The sequence below is a fragment of the Meriones unguiculatus genome, chromosome 15 (assembly GCF_030254825.1).
Source record: "Meriones unguiculatus strain TT.TT164.6M chromosome 15, Bangor_MerUng_6.1, whole genome shotgun sequence".
Taxonomy (NCBI): Eukaryota; Metazoa; Chordata; class Mammalia; order Rodentia; family Muridae; genus Meriones; species Meriones unguiculatus.
Window position 1 is genome coordinate 36,882,205 of NC_083362.1, and position 19,529 is coordinate 36,901,733.

General features: G+C 42.6%; 1 protein-coding gene and 1 long non-coding RNA gene across 4 annotated transcripts in view; one reads left to right on the forward strand and one right to left on the reverse strand.

The window, feature by feature from the left end:
- Positions 1 to 1,040: 1,040 nt before the first annotated feature.
- Positions 1,041 to 6,612, forward strand: LOC132648056 (uncharacterized). 3 transcript variants are annotated; one of them, XR_009586423.1, is made up of 4 exons: positions 1,041 to 1,347; positions 1,996 to 2,090; positions 3,513 to 3,596; positions 5,835 to 6,612. It is a non-coding gene; the product is annotated as an uncharacterized LOC132648056 (long non-coding RNA). The 3 variants fall into 3 exon arrangements; XR_009586424.1 differs by having other exon boundaries at positions 3,544 to 3,596; XR_009586422.1 differs by lacking the exon at positions 3,513 to 3,596 and having other exon boundaries at positions 1,043 to 1,347.
- Stat4 (signal transducer and activator of transcription 4) overlaps positions 6,599 to 19,529 on the reverse strand; it is a 97,358-nt gene continuing 84,427 nt past the window's right edge. Inside the window, exons 15-24 of the mRNA XM_021643043.1 lie at positions 17,697 to 17,780; positions 16,272 to 16,370; positions 13,276 to 13,411; positions 11,741 to 11,790; positions 11,400 to 11,494; positions 10,984 to 11,120; positions 10,566 to 10,757; positions 8,542 to 8,608; positions 8,047 to 8,155; positions 6,599 to 6,879 (exon numbers count right to left, since the gene is read on the reverse strand). Of these exons, the coding sequence (XP_021498718.1) occupies positions 6,853 to 6,879; positions 8,047 to 8,155; positions 8,542 to 8,608; positions 10,566 to 10,757; positions 10,984 to 11,120; positions 11,400 to 11,494; positions 11,741 to 11,790; positions 13,276 to 13,411; positions 16,272 to 16,370; positions 17,697 to 17,780 (996 nt within the window). The 3' untranslated portion in view covers positions 6,599 to 6,852. The remainder of the gene's footprint in view (positions 6,880 to 8,046; positions 8,156 to 8,541; positions 8,609 to 10,565; positions 10,758 to 10,983; positions 11,121 to 11,399; positions 11,495 to 11,740; positions 11,791 to 13,275; positions 13,412 to 16,271; positions 16,371 to 17,696; positions 17,781 to 19,529) is intronic.

Sequence of the window (19,529 nt, forward strand, 5' to 3'; positions counted from 1 at the left end):
AGCCAAGAAAGCTCTTTTTGTTTATCTGGAACACAATGGAAATACACTGTTTTTAGATTTGTTTGAGTCCTTTGGTTTTAGATTTTGTATAACTCCTTATCTTGGCGTGTGTTTTCTTCACCTAACAGCAATTCTGTTGGAGCAATGTACCTTGCAAGCTTGTTAAAATGCAAAGTGCACGTAATGTTTCAAACTTGCTGTATGCACATATTTTTCTTCCCAGTACACCTTTTGGAGAATGGCCACCTAAAGCCAAACTACATTCTTTTCATTAACTACAAGTGGTACATCATGCAAAATGCTACTGAAGAGTATAATGCCGAGGGCAGAGAGATAGCTCACTGGTTAAGAGCACGTTCTGCCTTTAGGAAGGGCTGGGTTGAGTACCAGCATCCCACATCAGGCCAGGATTACAATACAGAGGATCCAGTCAGATTGTTAAAACTATTACAATATTCTTGGTTTTACAGGTAATCTATCATAAGGAAATGAACAGATTATGTATGAAAGATTTGTGCTGGAGAATACTGTAACCAAAGCTCCATTTGTATCAGTGAAACGTCTTCTAGCTGACAAACTAAAGCATAATTCAAATGACAGAATCTCACCGTTTTCCTGACAGACTAATTCAGTTACATTGGAAAACATCCAATTAACAGCTAACTTAAAAAAAAAAAAAAGAATAAAAGGCAGCCTGTAATGTAAGCATCCTGCAAATGTTAAATAAACAAAACCCAGTGAAGGTGCTCTGTGGTGTTAAAGTTAGGGTGGTGCATGGCGCGCACACACAGTTTTGAACAGCGCCCTGGCCAGCCGCGCCTGAAGGGCCCGGCGCGCGGCGTGGACCGTGCTGGCCGCTGGGGGCGCTGCGGCCGCGCGCTGCCGGCGGCCGAGGGAGGGAGGCAGCTGCTGGGAAGAGCCGCACCACGTGCTTTCGGGGAAACCAGCCGGCACCGAGAAGCAGCTGCTTTGAGAGGAAAGCGAAAAGCGAAAGCGCCCGCCGGTGGAAGCGCGCAGGCGCGGGCCCGGGGCTTTCCCACAGCCTGCCCGCCCGCTCACTGCGCAAGCGCGGGCGGAGTGGGCACTCCGAGGGCTCCGGCCTGCGCGGGGAAGGCAGAGCTCGGTTGCTTGTCCGGGGACGTACAGGGAGTGGAGCCCGGGTGGGGAGGGGGTCTTCGGTGCATCGCCCTCCTCCTCGTGACCCTCCCTCCCACGCTTGCACACGGGCATAACCAGATCCTCAGCAGGCACCGTCGGCCTTAAGCCCAGATGGGGTGTGGGCGCCTCGTTGGGGTACACCCTTTCCCGGTGTTCATGCCCCTGCCAGTCATGGTGATCATCAGAGAGGTACGGGAGGTGAACAGAGGAGACCTGCTTAGTCACTGGAACATATCTGACCTTGGCTGACAAAGAAGAGTTTGGGCCCTGCCTGCCATTTTTATGACCTAACTGAATCTGGGGGGTGGAGGGATTGAGGTTCTGTAGCTTTCCTCAGCTACTAAAGACCTTCTTAAGGTGACGCCAGTGTGTGTAAGGACCTGCCCAGCTGGTCACTCGGGTCTCTGCGGAGAGGACCCCACACGTAAACCCGACTTCCACATCCCAACACGCACTGTATACATAAGGACCAGTTTATAGAATGCAGAGCCCGGGGCAAAATGAAAATGTGGGACTAAGTGCGAAACCTACGAAGGATTTTGAGGCAACAGGAAGTCAAGAGCAGAGTCCTAGGTCCCCTGCGCTGTAGAACCATTCCACACAGAGGAATTGTGGGCGTGGAGTGCTCGTTTTAAAAGAATCCTTATTAGATGTTTGAACAAAAACAGATATAATGAAACAAGTTTTATTCCATCGCCTCCTATATTTTCAAATTCTGTTGGCTTTCTACATTTCCAATAGAATCCAGAGCCTTTAGCTTTCCCCACAGAGGGTCCTCCATGATTTGGTCTCACCTGCCTTTTTTTCTCGTTTTATCTCACTCTGTCTATGCTGCAGGCTTCACCGTTAGCTTCCCTTGGGTTCCTGAAATAGCCCAAGTTTTTACCTGCTGGTATTTGGGATGCTGGCTAACTGGCTGAGTTCACGGACAGGTGGGTATCCGGCCGTGTTTTAGTGACTCTTGGCTGAGTCACTTCCCGGGAGAGGCCTTCACTCACTTCTTCCAATGGGTGTTTTAAGACCCTCAACACTTATTAAATCTGCCCCTCTGTATTATTGTCTGTGTTCATTTAGCCTCACCAGGGCACAGTAGTCTCAGGAGACACTTTTGCTATGCTACAGCTTTGCTAGACCACATTTCATGAAATAAACCTACAGCCCCAACGTGTCTCTGCAAATGATCACCCTCTCTCCTGTAAATACATAGAATGACACTGTCTGCTCACCATGGGAAAATTGAGCAAACAGAAACAGAAATCGCTCTATGTCTTTGTGACTCAGACGGGAAGTCCTGCACGAGAAGGGCAGTGCTTGATACGGAGCAGTTCTCAGAACGGTTTTTAATGAATTATTATCATTAACGGCAGGAGCAGGGATCATACATTAATTCAGCTCCTCAGACCTTACCATAGGCTATTAGGCCTGCTGATCTGTGCATATGTATTCTGAAAAATGTCCCTACAGAGTGTGAATGAGTAGGCCAGTCTTTTATGCCGGCCCCACAATCACTGTTTACCCTGTCCAGATGCTTTTCTCACATATGCTGACACGTGTGCACGTTTGGCAGGAAGGCAGTTCAGAGCCTGAAGCATGTACGACCATTTATCCAGAGAGGAGGATAGACAGATCAGGATTAGAGAACTGAGAGAATGTAGTTGAAGGTGAGGCCTCACAGACTTAAGATCTGTTGAGAATCATTATTCAAAGCTATAATGTTAAATATACTTTTCTATTATGGACCTTTTTGGCAGTCTGACAAAATCTATTAACATCTTCAAAGAATAATGTCTTTAGTTATATAAAACAAAACTCTGAAGATTAAGAAGGAAACCAGTTACATTGAAATATATATCTGATGAACTTGGTGATACATAAAAAGTTTGAAACCACTTCTGTGCCATAGTGTAAACATGTGGCCTTAAATAAGATCTGGCAGTGGGTCTGATTAATGCAATTTCTAAGCTGTGCTTAGCATATACAATATTTTGAGATAACTATGATTATAGTGTGATATAAAGGGGGTATGGGTTATGGTTTGCTTCCCTTAATTCAAAATTGATGGAAATCTAAACTCAGCTAGACAATAGAGGCAATAAAGCTATGGGGTTTGCTGTTCAGCTTCATGAGCCCCTGAATTCTATTCATCCATTCCAGGAAAATGAGGAGTGTTACTCGTCATTCAGAGATTTCAAGCAGGAGTGACAAGATTCCATTTTTATTTTTTGTTACTGTTTGATGTTTGCATGTGTGAGGGCAGTCACATATGTGCACAGAGCACATGTATGGGTCAGGGATCAACTTTCAGGAGTAAGTTTTCTCTTCCCACCTTGTTTCTGCCACGCTTTGTTCTCCAGGCTGGCTGACCTTTGTGCCATCTCACCATAGGTGACAGATGCAAGGTGCTGTGTTCTCGGAGCTGAGCTCTGTTAGGCCCAGTGGTAAGTGGTTTAACACACTGAGCCACTGCATTAGCCCTCCATTGTCTTTTCAATGGAGATCTTTGTCTGCAAAAGGAGCCATGTGTTGAACATGCCAGTACCACGTTGTTGTGGCATCCTCTTCATAAGGATCCACACAGGTAGGGCCTATGCCTTCCAGTGGTAAGTCTATGGCTATATGGATTTGTTGGAGTTCATACAGACACGATAAAAATTAATTTTATTGTTTATTAATTATGATAAACCAGATTTTTAAAAAATGCAATCGATTGAATCACTAAAATGTTCAGGGTCAACTTTTAAAAATTGTTAGAAATTGGAACAGGTGTGAGCAGTAGCCAGTTTGCTAAGTGTAGACTGTGCCCTTATCCCACTCGCTGGTACAGAAACGGCCTACACTTGACCCAAAATTCTGTCACCTCTACCTCCAGGACTGCATGGGCCTCTGAACCGTGTGAGGTGAAGAAAAATCCATTGCTTGCACCCATATGTGGAAGGCAGAGGGCAGTCTTGAGTGTCACTCAGGTGCTGTCCAGCGCCTCTTGCCTGGCCTGCACTTAGCCTGTCTGGTGAGGCTGGCGGAGACTTCAGGGACACACCTGTCTGCCTCCCCAGCTCTGGGATTACAAACAGACACCAATGTGACATTTTTGGTTTTGTTTTGCTGTTGTTTTTTAAATGTGTTTTCAGCTTTAAATCAGGTCCCAGTACTTGCAAGAAAAGCAGGTTATTGACTGATTTTCCTAGTCCAAGTGGTTATATTAAACATGATTTGAAAAATGTGTATCTGTGATTGGTCTGGGATCAGTGAGAGGAGAAGGTAAATATTTTGAAATCAAGTCTGTATCCTATTTCATTAAACGCATCTTCTGTGCATTTATAAGATATATGCTTGTTATGGACCGAAGGTTTGTGTCTCCCAAGTTCTTACACTGGAATCATTATTCTAAATAATGGCTGTGGGATATAACTAGACTATACTAAGGTTTAAAGCCGAAATATCCACCCCTGACTTAATTTGAATGCTTGGTACTGGGCACTGTTTCAAAGGTTATGGAATTTGAGGAGGTGGGCCGCAGCTGGAGGAAGCGGGTCGCTGGCCTTTGAAGGTTAAATCGCCCCATAGTTCTGGCTTGCTTTTTCTTCTGTCTGGTCCGTCACAATGCGAACAGCCTTGCTCTTGTGGTCATATAGTGCTGCTCCTCCATGCACCCCACCATGGTGGAATGTTCCTTCCCTGCTGTTGTCAGGCATTTGGTCACAGAGGCCCTAACTGTGTGGAGACAAATCCTCAGGAGTGGGACTGTCACCCTTGTGTAAGCTCCCAGTACCCTGTCTGTTGTCTGATGGCACAAGATGATAAAACGGTGCCTTTCTGTAATCTGGAAGATGTGAGCCTTTGCCCCTGCTGGCATCTGATCTTGTTCTTCCAACTCTCAGAACCATGGGAAATAAGTTCCTGTTGTGGAAGCCATACTTTTATAGAAGTCTAAACCAAATCACAGTTAAAAGAAAAACAATGTAGGGTTTGGTGGAAATATGGTCTAATTCCATTTTTGTTGCATATGCAGCTCATGTGGCCAATTTTAAACTGGACTTAACAGGTATTTACAAGATGCCTCTGGCCAAATCCTGTCACCAAAACCTAAGATCTCTGTAGTACAAGACACAGTTGACAAATTTCTTGTAACGCTAACATCTTGGTTTAGGGTCTACTGGTTAAGGGCATACACTGCACTTCCAGAGGACCCTAATTTGATTTCCAGAATCCACAACAGGTGGTTTACAACTGCCTGTAACTCCAGCTTCAGGGAGATCCAATGCCCCCAGTGTTTGAGGGTACTTGCTCTTATGTGCACATACCCATCTTACACATGATTAAAAATAATGAAAACTAAACTGAAAACAGATCCTATTTTGATTTTTCTAGAAGTAAAAATAAGCACTTACTGAACTCATATGGTAACTTCTGCTTCTGTTAAAGAAAGCAAGGCACCAGCTTCCATGTCCTCTCTAGTCTAGCACAAATAACACATGACAGCTGTGAACACACAGGGAACCTTGCCATTTTGAAAACTTTAAAAATGTCTGCTATGTGGGTAAGAGTTTCTGATAAATTCCAGGGAATGAGAAGCTTCTAAAAACCCTTTCTGAAGGTTTAGCTCATTGGCGTATTTCCTGGTGGAAAATAACCAGTCATGATACCCAAATTTATAGTATTTCCTTCAATTCTGTCAGTTTCAGGAACATTTCAGGAGGCTGCTTTCCAGAGGGAAGTAGGGGCTGAAAATGACCTGAAGCTGACACGGTCCTCATCAATTACAAACCTTCTAAGTCCACCATCAGGAGCAAAAGAGTGAAGGGGGGCTTGTAGCAAGGATATGGATAACTGGCTGTAAGCTGTGTGTGTGTGCGTGTGTGCGTATGTGCCCTTTCTGTAGTCTCAAATTAAGTTTACAGGACCAGAGACTACTGGAATCTAAAGGGATTGCTAAACTCATACAGTGTGATATGGTCTACAGATGTAAACTGTGCCACCTACAGACCATGTCAGGAATCCAAGGCCCAGGGTACTACTTGCTTCCCATGCTTCATCTCCCAAGACTTTTACCCCTCTATCCACTTGCAGTGCTTTTAACACTAGTGCATTTGCCCAACATACAGGGATGGCTCTGGACCCTTCTCCTTACTGAGAGGCCCATCCCTGGCAGTGGCATGAGTAGCTGTGAGCATCACAGATGTGATGAGGTTTTCCTGGCGTTCCTGAGGCTTCATGATTCATCCGTGTGGCCATGTGAATCACCACTGTTCATGCCCCATCATTCCCCCATCTTGGATCTAGTTTGAAGAATCTTATCTGGGTTTTCTGCTAAAGCTTCCTGTGGCTTTGCGTAATGTAGGCATGATTTCTGTGTTCTTGGCCCACCCTGAAATGTTAACATAACCTCCAGAGCCAAAATCATAAATAATACCTGAGAAATAAAATGAGAAACAAATGCATACAAAGAAGTCCTGTTATATTGTTATTAACACTGGTTTTTTTAAAGCAGTTTTTTCATGCAAGTTTATCTGAAGCTTAGGTTTTTAGCATTTTGGTCACAGCACTCCCAGTTGGGGGTGTCACCTAGTGGAAGAGAGCTTCGGACTTCCTGTTTTAGAAACTGGTATTTACAAAGCTAAGAAATAAATTGTGGTCTTTGGCAAGGACAGGCTCCATTTTCACCTGCTTCCTTCTTTGAAGTGTCAGTTTATGCTGTCATTCAGAAGAATATGGGGACTTCATCTAAAAGTGAAAACGGAAATGATTGTTACGGAGAAAACGATTTTGCAAATAAATCACTGTTTTCAGGGAGTAAACACTCTCTGTCTACTAAACAATCTATAATCTTTCTACCAATTAACTAAGAATTCATTAAGGTAACTAGGGCTTATCAGCCTGAAATAAAAGGCATAATTCAAGTAGATTAAAACCTGTGTTAAGAGGTCTACTCAGGGGGCAGGTAAAGTGGCTCAGTAGACAAACACACTTGGTTAAAAGCTTGGGTTCAGCACACTAACAAAAAAATTCATTCACTGAACTAAAAATATTAATATGAAATGGATGCAAAATATAGCAAAGGTTCAGTTAGATATAAATAACTTGGTGAGTTAAGGATAGCCAACATTGGGTTAAGCCATCCTAGGCAAGCATGGATCATCCATCCCTGGAAGTCCTGAAGAATTTGAATACGGTCTGATGTTTAGCCAGGTGCCAGGCTCCTGGGCCTCAGATTCCTCCAAGGTCTGCCCTTTGATGTATGTTCACCTTATATAAATTGGACATTTTTGAGCCCTTTGACAACATTGGAAACCAATAGAATGCATCCCATAGTCATATATATATATAGTCATATATATATAGTCATATATATCACATATATAATATGTATAATGTAAATAGTATATATAATGTATATATTTTATATATTAGATATATTAGATTGTGACACAGTTCTACAAGACATAGATTATGCTCCTACTGTTCTTCGTGTTCTAGATGGAAAGGCCACAAGAACTAGCTATGCAGCAATCAAGAAAAGTTAGAATTTGTGGAACCTGAACCTAGGATAACTATCAAAATAGACCCATAAACCCTGGCTGTGTGTGTCCTTTGCTAAAATGGAGAGAGCTGGGGAGTGAGGTGGCTGCACCCGGGGGAGAAGTAGAGGGGTGTGTGACCCTCTGGTTTTGTGGCAGACACCTTAAAGCAGTTCCAGTAAGCTACACTTTCAATACCTACACACTTAGCAACATGCATGCCACACAGACAGCACCTTCTGCTATATGCTCTCGAGTTTGCGCTAGTAACCATGCTTTCTCCTTGCCTGGGCAGTGCTGCAACCCCTGTGATCACAAGTCACCTTTGTTTCATTGCAAACACCCTAGACCAACATTGACAGGGAGGACATACTGCAGTTTCAATTGTCGTGGGGCTCAGGTTTTCTCTCAGCACAGCATATACACTTGGAGACATGGGGAGAAGGTCTGAAGGAGAGTGTGGCTCCATGGAATCACTTCGACTTAAAGAGATAACAGGAAAATATAACAAGGATTAGAACATAATAGCACACGGTGACTTGCTGTGTCCAAGCTCGTCTGGGGCTTCTTCTGTGACACTGAGCTGCCTGATTCATCACTTCATATCACAGCATTCAATCTAATATGCAATGTATGGCACATAAAGAGGCAGCTTTATAATCCCAGCCTTAATAGACTGCAGAGTGTGCCCCGAAGACTAGCTTTATGTGTTCAGAGAAATGAGACAGAAAATGCTTTACTGGGCATTAAAAATGTTTTATCCTCAGTCTTATGTACTCTGATCTGCCCTTACATCTCTATTAGAAAAGCTCTTTGAGAAAAAAAATCAAATCAATAATAAATATTTTACATGACTACAGATACTCACATTGTTGAAATGGGGATAAAAACAGAAGGAACATAACCTTTGTCTCCCCGTTCTGTTGGTCTCGAAACTGAAACAGAGAGGCACAATGTTAGGGGAAATGTCAGCACTATTGATAAAATTGGAAATGAAACATCTAGGAAAACATCCACAATGCTCAGAAGAAAATAAATAATGTGGTTGTCTCATAATTCACAAAACCTTTTAGTTGAATGGAAGAAATAGCCCTAAGCAAACAACAAAACTCTTGGCAGGCTGATCTAACTTCACGTATTAATGACTCCAAAATGTCTGATAATCGAGACTGCACTTCATCATCTGCCCTTTATGTTGCATTTAAGTTTGGCAGCCATGTCTGATTTATTTGTGTATTGTGGGAATTTATAGAGCTATAGTGTCTATCAAAGGTCTTTGTCTTAAAAGTTTGCTTGCCAGTCTGTGGATTGCTGGGTAGTAGGAGAACCTTTAAAATGTGGGGCCTGGAGGAAGGAAAGTCATCAGGTGTGTGTTTTATAACGAATACAGAGACACTAGCCTCTTTCTTCTCTGCTTCTAGGTCACATACACCCACTGTGATGCCTCATTGTAGGCCTAAGAGTGATGGGATCAACCTCCATAGGTTGATCTTCCTTCCAAACTGTAAGTCCAACAAATCTTTGCTGTTTGACTGACACACATAGGAATACAGTTCTTTTCATTAAGACACAGTCATAACATTATTACTACACAGAGGTTTTGAAGCCTTCCCGCAGTAACCACAGGTACCATAGTAATAGTAATGGACAAGCCTAGGCCTTACCAGGTACCCATGCTGATCTAGGGCCTGTACAGTTTCCCAACTCTGGTTTGTTTATTGACATTTGTGTTTTGTTCTAGTAGACACAGAGTTCCACTGAAGAGCCAGTCCTTTGTATTTGTTTTCTTTTGTATTTTATTTGCTTCAGACAAGTTACACTGTCTGTGATAGCTGTAGAATATACCACAAGACAGTACCAAGAGATTATTCACCGCAGGTGAAGATCCTCAGAGACAGTGCACTCACTCTGCTGTCCCCAGTGGAAGACTGGGTTCTAGGAAGCCTGGCAGTTACTGAGCCCACTGGGCTCCAAACCTTTATGTACAATAGTGTAGCATTTGTTCTGACTCTGAGCACACCTTTCTGTATGCTTTAAATCATTTCCAGCTTCAATGTAAATGTTGTTTAAGGCATTGCTATGCTGTATTATTTTTAAAAGAAAGAAACAAAAACTTTACATGCTTAATTCAGTTGTAATTTTTTAAAAACCATTTTTGATCTTTGGTTGGCTGAATAAGATGCATGAACTGTGGGTACAGAGGCCACTCGTGCTTTCATGAGAGAATGGGAAGCCCATATACCCTAGACAGATAATTTTATGAATTTTCTTTTATGTATTCCACATTTACTGAATGCCAATTTGTACAGTCTGTACAATCTAGACCCTTAGGTAGTAAAAGTATGCCAAGGAGAATGAAGCACAGATCCTCATGTTTCTTCTCTGGCAGAGAACAAATACTCTTTAAGATTACAGTCAGGCCGGATGAGGCATATGACTCAGTGTTAGAGGACTTGCCTAACATTTTCATCAAAGCCTGGGTTCCATCCTCTCTCTTCTTTCTCTCACACTCATTCACTTCTCTTAAGAGCTCTCAACTCTCAAATTTCTTCACAAAATACAAAGTCTACAAACCTGCTGTGAAAGCTTACACTCAGGGGCTCATCCTTCCTTCTCCTTAGCCATAGACGTGCAATGATCAGCACTCCTGTTTTACGGAGGATGAACTCTAGGCCCTACAAAGGGCTGATCTGGCTATGGTGAAGTCTAGAAGCACTATGAATGTTATTCTACTAACCACTGACATATCATTTGACGCCCTAAGGCTCGGCCCTCCATATGACCCTGGGATATTACAAAGGCCAAAGTAATCAAAAAGAGGAACTTCATTTTGTTCTTACATGACATCATTTTCCCAAATCCCAAGAGAAATGTAAATACAAAGGGCATCACCTTCGCAAGGCTGGGAGCTGTAGTGTTTACCAAAGGCTTTGTCTTTAGGAATGTCAGGGTAGAGGTACTTCAGAGGGTTTTCAGGGATGTTTTCAGCCATAATAACCTTGTAGTCTCTCAGGATGTCAGCAAATGGCAGAGCTGACAGCCGCCCTTTGTTGTAGGGTTCTACCGAGTGGAATCTCACTTCTCCTGAAAACACAGAAACTAGAATATTTAGGCTCCTGTGGATGTTCTTTGTGGCCATTCTTCCTACCCATGTTCTCTCCATGGCTAAAAGTCTGACCTTCTGGAGTATGTTCAGTGCAGACTGAGTGTGAGATGGAGGGTGGCAATGTGGACTTGAAGAATTCATGAGTACCTGGCTATGGGCCAACCGCACCAATTCATATTCCAACCACTGACTGTGACTACTCACCATTTTCAGAATGGTCCACCCAGGTGAAGGTTATTCCTCCAAGATGGCTCTCACTGAAGCGTAACAAAAATGTCCCAGGTGTTTTATCCTTAAGCAGAAGCCGTTCCTTCTCTTTGCTAACAAAGCCCATAACGTACCTAAAATTAGAACAAGGGGCAAGACATAGTCCCGTCTTATCATTATTGTATCCACATTTATTTCACTCATAAGCAACAGACCAAACACAGCAACTGTACCTGAAATCTCATATTATATATATTTACATTTTATACAATAGATAGTATATATGTACAATATGTTATTGTAGAATATTCTCTGAAGAAATTACAATTATGTTTTCCCCATAAACATGCTTTAAAGGAAAAAGGAAAAAAATAATTAAAGCAGAAAATGACATATAGAGTTCATAAACTCACCCATCAATCCAGAGGGGCAGAATATGTTTTTTAATCAGGTCCAATATTGCTTCAAGCCAGGTCCAGAAGGTAAATGGTTTGCCAGGCAAATGTTCCTATCAGGAGAAAGGGGCACACAATCACAAGGACAGTGACTTAATCACTGTCAACATCACTGAGAGAACTCATTCCAATGCTTACAAACATTCCCTTTGAGCAGGACAGGACAGTCCTCTCAAGCCATCCTCATCCAGGAAATCTTCCAACCCGCAGGTAATGACAGGTAATGGAGGTAATGGAGCCTCAGAAAGAAGCAGTATACAGAAAGAAATTTCTCAATGACACACCCACTTCCCCTGTACCTTGCAGAACTTGGCCCAGGTGAGGTGACCATCACTGTAGTTAGACTGAACTAAAATGAAAAAAAAAAAAAAAAGAATTTTAACTCAACAGTGGGACTTTGCATTCTCTGCTTGACTTAGCATCTTCCTTCCTCCTTTGCAAGCATTGCTTATGGCCTTGCGATGGAGAAACGGTGTGTGAGTACTGTGTGAAGTCTAATATGTTATCCTTGTGCCTAACAAGTTCAGTGTCGACTAAGAAGCCTTCATGAGGGAGGAGCCAACAATGGCTTTAGGAAGCTCCATGAATTGTGATCTCACAGGGGGAGAACAGAAGCCACCCCAGCAAGGAACAGTGGAGGACAAGGCACTGGGGGAGAACATGGTACTTACTGGAGATAGTAAGAGTAGCCTAAGGGTGGTGACTAAACATTGTACAACAAAATCATATGATTAGGTACACCTCAGTTTTCAAGACTCTAGCCCATTAAGGTGAAAAGGACAGACTAGAAATCAGGCAACAAGCAGCCATCAACCATTTTGATTAATACTTAGTATTGATTAATAGATAAATACTTAGATAGTATTTGATTAATATTTAGATAGTATTACAAAGGTTAATACTATCTAAAGTCTAAGGAAACTAATTCCTGTGGATATTTTGTTAAAGATCCTAAGGCTACAGCTGCAATCTATACTAATCTATACTATTGTTGGCAACATGATAATATACGTAAAACTATTAGCTGCTGATTTATAAACATTTACTAATATCTACTATTGCTGTTTTTTAATTCAAGACAAAAACTTGTCGTAAGTAAATTTTTAAATTGTCCAAAAGACCACATGTATTTGAATACCTACTAATGAGCCAACAGGTGCACATGGCAAGCAAGACAGCATGACATGAGCCATATTGTAGCCAGAGTCTATGCAGAACAAGCTTTGCTACTCTAACTGCAAGTGCGTACAGACTCAATGTGAGCTCTTCCTGGAGCTAAGTGCACTCACTTGTCAAAATTCAGATGGCTTTAAGAAATTTAGACAAAGCTTAGACTGAAGTTAGTACATAAAGTGCTGACGGCATCTGTAAAATCCAGATGCCGACGCTTCCTTAATGGGCAGAACGAAGTCATTGCTGGTATTATTCTGCTACATTTCCTGTGCTTAGCCCACCATGATCTGCTGGGTGAACATTACCATGAAGGCAACAAAGCATACTCAGAGGACGTGGCTTAAGAACACCTAGAAACAAGTGTGAACAAAAGGGCTGCCGTGGAGCACTGGGCTAGCCCACAACGTGGCTCTGCTGCCTCCCAGCTGCACAGCGGGGCCATTGACCTCTGTTGTCCTCAAATCAACAGAATGCTGTTGGCCCAGAGGAACACTGTGAAAATTAAAAGCAAAAGAACACTTAGCCCCATGCCTGGCAATCTGAAGCAGGCACTCAGTGAAGTGTGGCAATCATCGTAATTATTAGCAGTAGTAAAGCAACTGCTTTAAAAAACTCAAGTGCCCAAACCAGAGGGGGGCCTTCCCTGCCCACCAGCTCTCACCTGTGAGCTTCTCTGCCAGCATAGTGAGCTGGTCTGAATTAAGGCCACGACCAACATAGGATGAAAACTGCCAGCTCATCACTTCCAGGAGTTGACTCAGAGTGACAGATGGAGGATTATTAAAGAAAACCAAGTTCTGAAACAGAGTTATGGAGATGGTATCTGTTAACGCACAGGGACACTACGTCTAATATATCGCATTTCTGACTTAAATTCTGGGTCAAGTAAAGCCAACACTACAGATTGTTTCTAGGACTGATCTTTCCCCTTAGAGCACTTTTGCTCCTTGAATATAATACAACTCGGGGATCCATCTTTCCTGATAGAATCACTTGACATCTTTGAACTTTCTCTGGACTGCCAGGCAGCCATCATCTAGACTAGTCTAGGCAGTCATTAACACTGCCTAGCGATGACTGGACAGATAACCTCCCCTGGAATATTAATCTTCAACATGTTAAATTGGCTCACCATGAGAGAGGACTGTGCATCCAACCAGGATCTCAAAACAGGAAAGAAAAAGAAGTAGAAGAATTTCTAGGGACAGGATTCTGTCTCTGAGCAGTGTGTCTGGAAAATGATCGGTGAGGGCAGAGAGTTTGAAGGAAGTTGGAATTAATATGTCAAAGTCAGTTGTTTGGTTTGGTTGTGAGAAGGCTGTTGCCCCAGTCTCCAGATCATCCCGTGGGAACTGAGTTGCTCTGGGAGGGTGCGTGGTGGCGCACGGTGGCCTTGTGCTTCCCTGCAGAACGTTGCTAAGGAAATCCAAGTGTGGTGCTGCGCTGGGACAGAAGCCCCGCTTCCCTCCCACGCCCTGAAGCTGCATGTGCAAACACACGAGGCTCTTAAAGTAAAGCGGCACTGAGAGCCAGGGACTGCTTTGGGCCTTGAAGAGCAGGATTCTCCGGCCCGAGAGGAAACCCAGCATTTGGCAGCCTTCCTCTTTGCAGTGATCTGTCTCAGAGGCCAGGCATCTGCGGATAAGGACGAACAGTGCTGCCCCGCGTTCAATGTGATTTCCTTCCAGGAATACGGTATTAAAGAGAAAAGACACTGAACGCTGACCTCTTTACTGATCACTTCATATGCAATCACTTAGTGAAAAGAATTCTGGCAGAAACTGATTTAAATAAGGAAGGAAAGTTTTTTCTTTCTTTTTTTTGCTTATTGAATACTTTAAAAAGCAAATAAATATAAAGCAGTAATGTTTCACAATCCTCTGAAATAGTTTCTTTTTCTTCACAAAAAGGGGGGAGCTCTCACTACTGCCATCTGCCCATGGCTTGTTAAGTCTCATCAGGACTGCGTGGATCCTCTTCCTCTGTGGCCTGGCAAGGCTGCATCATCAGGGGCGAATGATCAGAGAGCAGGCAACTGAGTTCATGATAGGGGCAGCCCCTGCTCCTCTCCCTCAGAGATCCACATGGAGACTGGGATGCCAATCTGGCACATCTGAGCAGAGGGTCCAGGTCCACCATTCAATAAGGACATTTGCTCAACCAAGTTCATAGCAGCTTTATTTGTAATAGCCAGTATCTGAAACAACCTAGATGTTCCTCAACAGAGGAATGGACACAGAAATTGTGAATACTACTCAGCTATTAAAAACAAGGAAATCATGAAATTTGCAGGCAAATGGATGGAACTAGAGGAGATCATCCTCAGTGAGGTATCCCAGAAGCAGAAAGACAGGCATGGAAAAAATTCACTAATAAGCAAATATTAGCTGTATAACATAGAACAGCCATCTACAGACCTAAAGAAGCTAAACACTCAGGAAGACCCTAGGGAGGATGCTTAAATCTCATTCAGAATGGCAAACAGGATAGACACCAGAAGCTATGGAAGAGAGGGAACAGGATGGGATTCTACTATAGAGGGTCCTCTGAAAGGCTCCACCCAACAGGGGATTGAAGCAGATGCTGAGACTGAGGGCCAAACTTTGGGCAAAGCGCAGAGAGTCTCATGGATGAAGAGAGGGGTGGGTTTAGAGGGATGTGGAGGGGGCAGGAGCCCCACAAGCAGACCAACAAAGCTAAAGGGCCTGAGCCCAGGGGGTCCTGCAGAGACTGAAGCACCAACGGAAGACCATGCATGAAGAAAAGTTGTTTCTATGTGAGCTGTTTCTTCTGGAACTTTCAACACAACACCCAGTTTCTGAGTTTTGTTTTCTCTGTCTTAAGAACCGAACAAAGTGGAGCTCTGGTGTTTTGTTTTTTTTTTTTTCTTTTTCTTTTCTTTTCTTTTTTTTCTTTTTCTTTTTCTTTTTTTCTTTTTTTTTTTTTTTTCCTTTCTGAGTTCTCCCTGATTTTCATGTAGAAACATCTACGGGTACAAGGACTTGAGGTCTATTTTCGGTCAAGTACCTCAAATAACCACCAGATGGCACTAACACCTAGTCTAAACCTAGAGAGGCTCCAATTTATACCTAATCAACTGCAAAATTTGTGACAGGATTGATAGATGTCCTGACTACTTATTTGGAAACTAATTCTGTTCCTCCTTAGAAGAGACTGAGGAAAAGCATGCCCAGGTGAAATGGAGGTAGTCCGATAGCAAGTTCTGACAGCACTTAGAAAATTCTGGAACAAGGTGTTCCCCAAGTCTAGCCAACATAGCCAAAGGACTGCCTCAAAACGCACAGTGATGCAGTCTCGGGGCTGGACAGAAATCAGAAATAACTAGCACCTGCCACTGTGAATGGCCAGAATTCACATTACATCATCATCATCATCACAGTTAGTTGTGAGGCTCCCTTGCTATGCAGCCCAGGTTTAATCAGTCCTGCTCAAATCACAATCTTCCTACTTCAGGCTTCCAAGTGCTTTGACTTCTAGATGTGTGATACCATGCTCAGCTCAAACAGAACATGTTAAACATGACCAGGAGGACTCACCATAACTAGAAACACCTTTACCGCCACCACGTGCACATTCTTTGTTGAAAAACAATGTTAAATAGAATGAGAAATGGAGGGAGAGGAATAGCAACTTTACCTGGGAGTCATTGGTTGACACGTTGTACCAAATGATGGATGCCCATGCATTGGGTAGTTGGCTGACATTTGAAATCATCACCACAGGTAATGAGCTGGCCTAGTGTTTAAAAGAAGGTTATCACAGGTGGCCCAAACTTACACTGATGCCATTCTTGACTCTCCCTTCCAGAAGGCCATCTCAAGCCAACCCCCACTTCCAATCCTGGTACCCGGGTGCCATGTGAAGAACTTCCTGCGCACATACCAGAAAGGAGCAGGAACCCTTCCAGGGCACCTGATGAGAGCAATCAGGCAGTTTCCTCAGTATCTTCCTTGACACTGAGAAGTGTCTATACTTCTGTGTCCCACATTGCCTCAAATACAGTGGCTTTAGTGATGATTTAGTACTTATCATTCTTATAAGTTGTGCTAAAGAACTTGATCTACATTTACTTTGGGAATGAACCACTCTAATCAAACTATGACCTAGTGCCCAATGGAAATCCACACTGGAAGTAGAGTTTCGCTGTAAAGGCTGGAGAGGCAAGCTACGGAGGTGCAGCTGCCTCGTCTGTGTCTGCAGACCACTTTAGTACCATTGGTGTTGCAGTTTCCTCTCTCATGAAGGGAAGCAGGCTTTCACAGACAGCCTGGGAGGCTAAGCACCGCAGAGCAGTCCCTTGGAAACAGGCATTATATTCCTGCTGATAGTTTCCAGGAATGGAGGAACTGAGCAGCTTATGGAAACAGAGCCTTGGGGGAAGAAGTGGGGAATTTTACACACATTTGCATGCATTGGATAAAAGGGGAAAGGCAGAACCTAAAACAACATAGTCTTGAGTAGAATCCTACTCAAGTTGCCTGAAATATAGCTTGTTAATGGATGCACCAAATTGCTCATTCAATATATCCTGGGCCATTAGCATGTGCTAGGAATTGCGTACAGACAATGGTGTACAAGCAAAGCATCGTGCCTTGGCTTCAAAGGGCTCATAATTAATGTGTTTTTAAATCCCCCAAAGTTTCTTTATTCTTGAGTTCAATGGAGACTGTTAGAAGATGATCAAAACAATGCACTGCCAACGTTCCTACCACTTTTCTTTGTTTATTACATCAGAGAAACCTTCCAAGAGTTTTAGATATAACTTAAAATTTTGAAAATATATCACTACACGATATATTCAAGGATAGCTGTTTCTCCTTATGCTTTCTATTGAGTATTCATGATTCAGAAAATAATAAAAATGTGAATAAAATATTCAACATATGTTGATTTCACAATAGTCATGAAGTTTTTTTTTTCAATCACTCTTATATTAAACCAGAATGACATGTTAACCACTAAATACACATTTTCTAAATAATATGTAAAGATAAACAAGGCCCTGGAAAGACTGAGCTGTGGTTATAATGCTGAGCTGCCGCTGTCTCTTCAAACACCCACCTCCAAGTCTATGGTGAGGCCATAGAGGCAGATCTGGGTCTCAAAGGTTATGGAGTGCAGCTCCTCTGTCACCATGTGGCAGCCCTGTGGGGAGAGAAATGAACAGTCTTCTTACACATGCAGCCTTTCTCTTTGAGACCTGGAAAGCAGCAAAGTGAAGGTCCTCCAAAATTCTACATTATCGTTTAAAAGTAAGGTAAGGTTAGAGAAATCTTCTTTTTGACAAACAATGACTTTCAGTTTCCAAAGCATGAGTCCTTGCTTTTAAAATTCTGGCATATTTTCAGTAGTTGAAATGCTTAGTTATTCTTTATTCTGAGTTTTGAAAAATAGTTCTTTGGAATTGCCAAATATCTAGTAAAATAAGCCATGTATTCCCAAGTCTATAGAAAGAACTTACAATCTCATAATGAATTGGGTAGAAATCAAGACCCCCCTGGTTAAACACGGCAGGTGAGATACGTACATTTCCTTTTGCTGGCTCTAAAACCTTTAATAAGATTTCAGTGAGACAGAATTGTCATCTAGATTTCCGGTGAGAGTATGGGAACGTTGGAAGACGTTGGGAGCTCTTCACGGCTCTGAGGCTGGAAAGGAGGCCTCAAAGGGCCAGCTTAGAGCCTGAGCCTCTGTAACCTCCTCAGACCACTCCTGACCTGCTCAGGCGATGAGATTTTTCTCTTAAGAGCAGGTGAGACATTGGAATTAAGAAAGCTTTGCCTTCTGGGTAGCTTGTGGCCAGGGGAGCAATCGCAAGCTGAAAGATGTTCCTGTGGAAGTATGTGGTAAGTCCAGGCCCCGCCTGCATTTGACATCTGGCCCCCTTGTAGTCAGGCTTAAAACCTCCAGGAAATACATCTTGGATGTGAACCAGATCAAAGGCAAACTCACTAGTAGTATCTTTTGGGACCTGCTCCACAAGAAACAGCCAGCTCCTAATAAGTCATCCTTGATTCTATAGTCTCAACATGTACAGCAGGCTTCTAAATGGGCCTCTTGTGAAACAGCTAATTAGACATTTGACAAAGCCTCTCACATGAAATACAGGTTTGCAATTAAGAAGAAAAAAACTGAAGAAAATACAGAAATGAAAGATTTTATAAAGAGTGAAAGATATATACCAAGCTCAGTTTGCTCAACATATAAATGACAAATCAACCAAATTGTAATGAGTGGATATTGCTAATAATTTGTGCCAAGCAACTGTATAAGATTCCAAGAGATGCACTCACCATGAATAAATGAAAAGCTATACCCCCATCACTGTCAATTTCCAGAAAACCGGAGAGCAAAGGGGAAGTCTGAGGTTTCAGGAGTAGAGAAATGAAGGACCATTTGCAAATGATTGAGAATCAGAGAAGACAATGAAAGAGTAGGTTTTTATATTCTGAAGAAAATTATTTCTAGCTCAGTACTATTTTTTAATTTTTTTATGATTTATTCATTTTTATATCCCACTTGTAGAGACTCCCCCAGAGCTCAGTATTCTATACCTACCCAAACCACCAGAGTCAAGTGTGACCATGAAAAGCAGTTTAGATATGCAAAACCTCAGGAACCCTCTTCCTGAAAGCTAGTGCAAGAACTTACCTAATAAAATCAAAAGAAATAGTCAGCCAAGAAAGAGAAGGACATGGATCTAACCAGAAGAACTGTGGAGGGCGTCTCAGCAGAGAGATGAAAAGAACGTTAATGTAGAAAAGAAAACCAAACAACCAAGGAAAAACAAACCAATCAACAATTACACAACAGAAGCACAAGGCAGACAGGCAGAATTGGAGAGAGAAATTATAGCCCAAATCAGATCAAAGCTGTATTTTTAAATAATCGAAA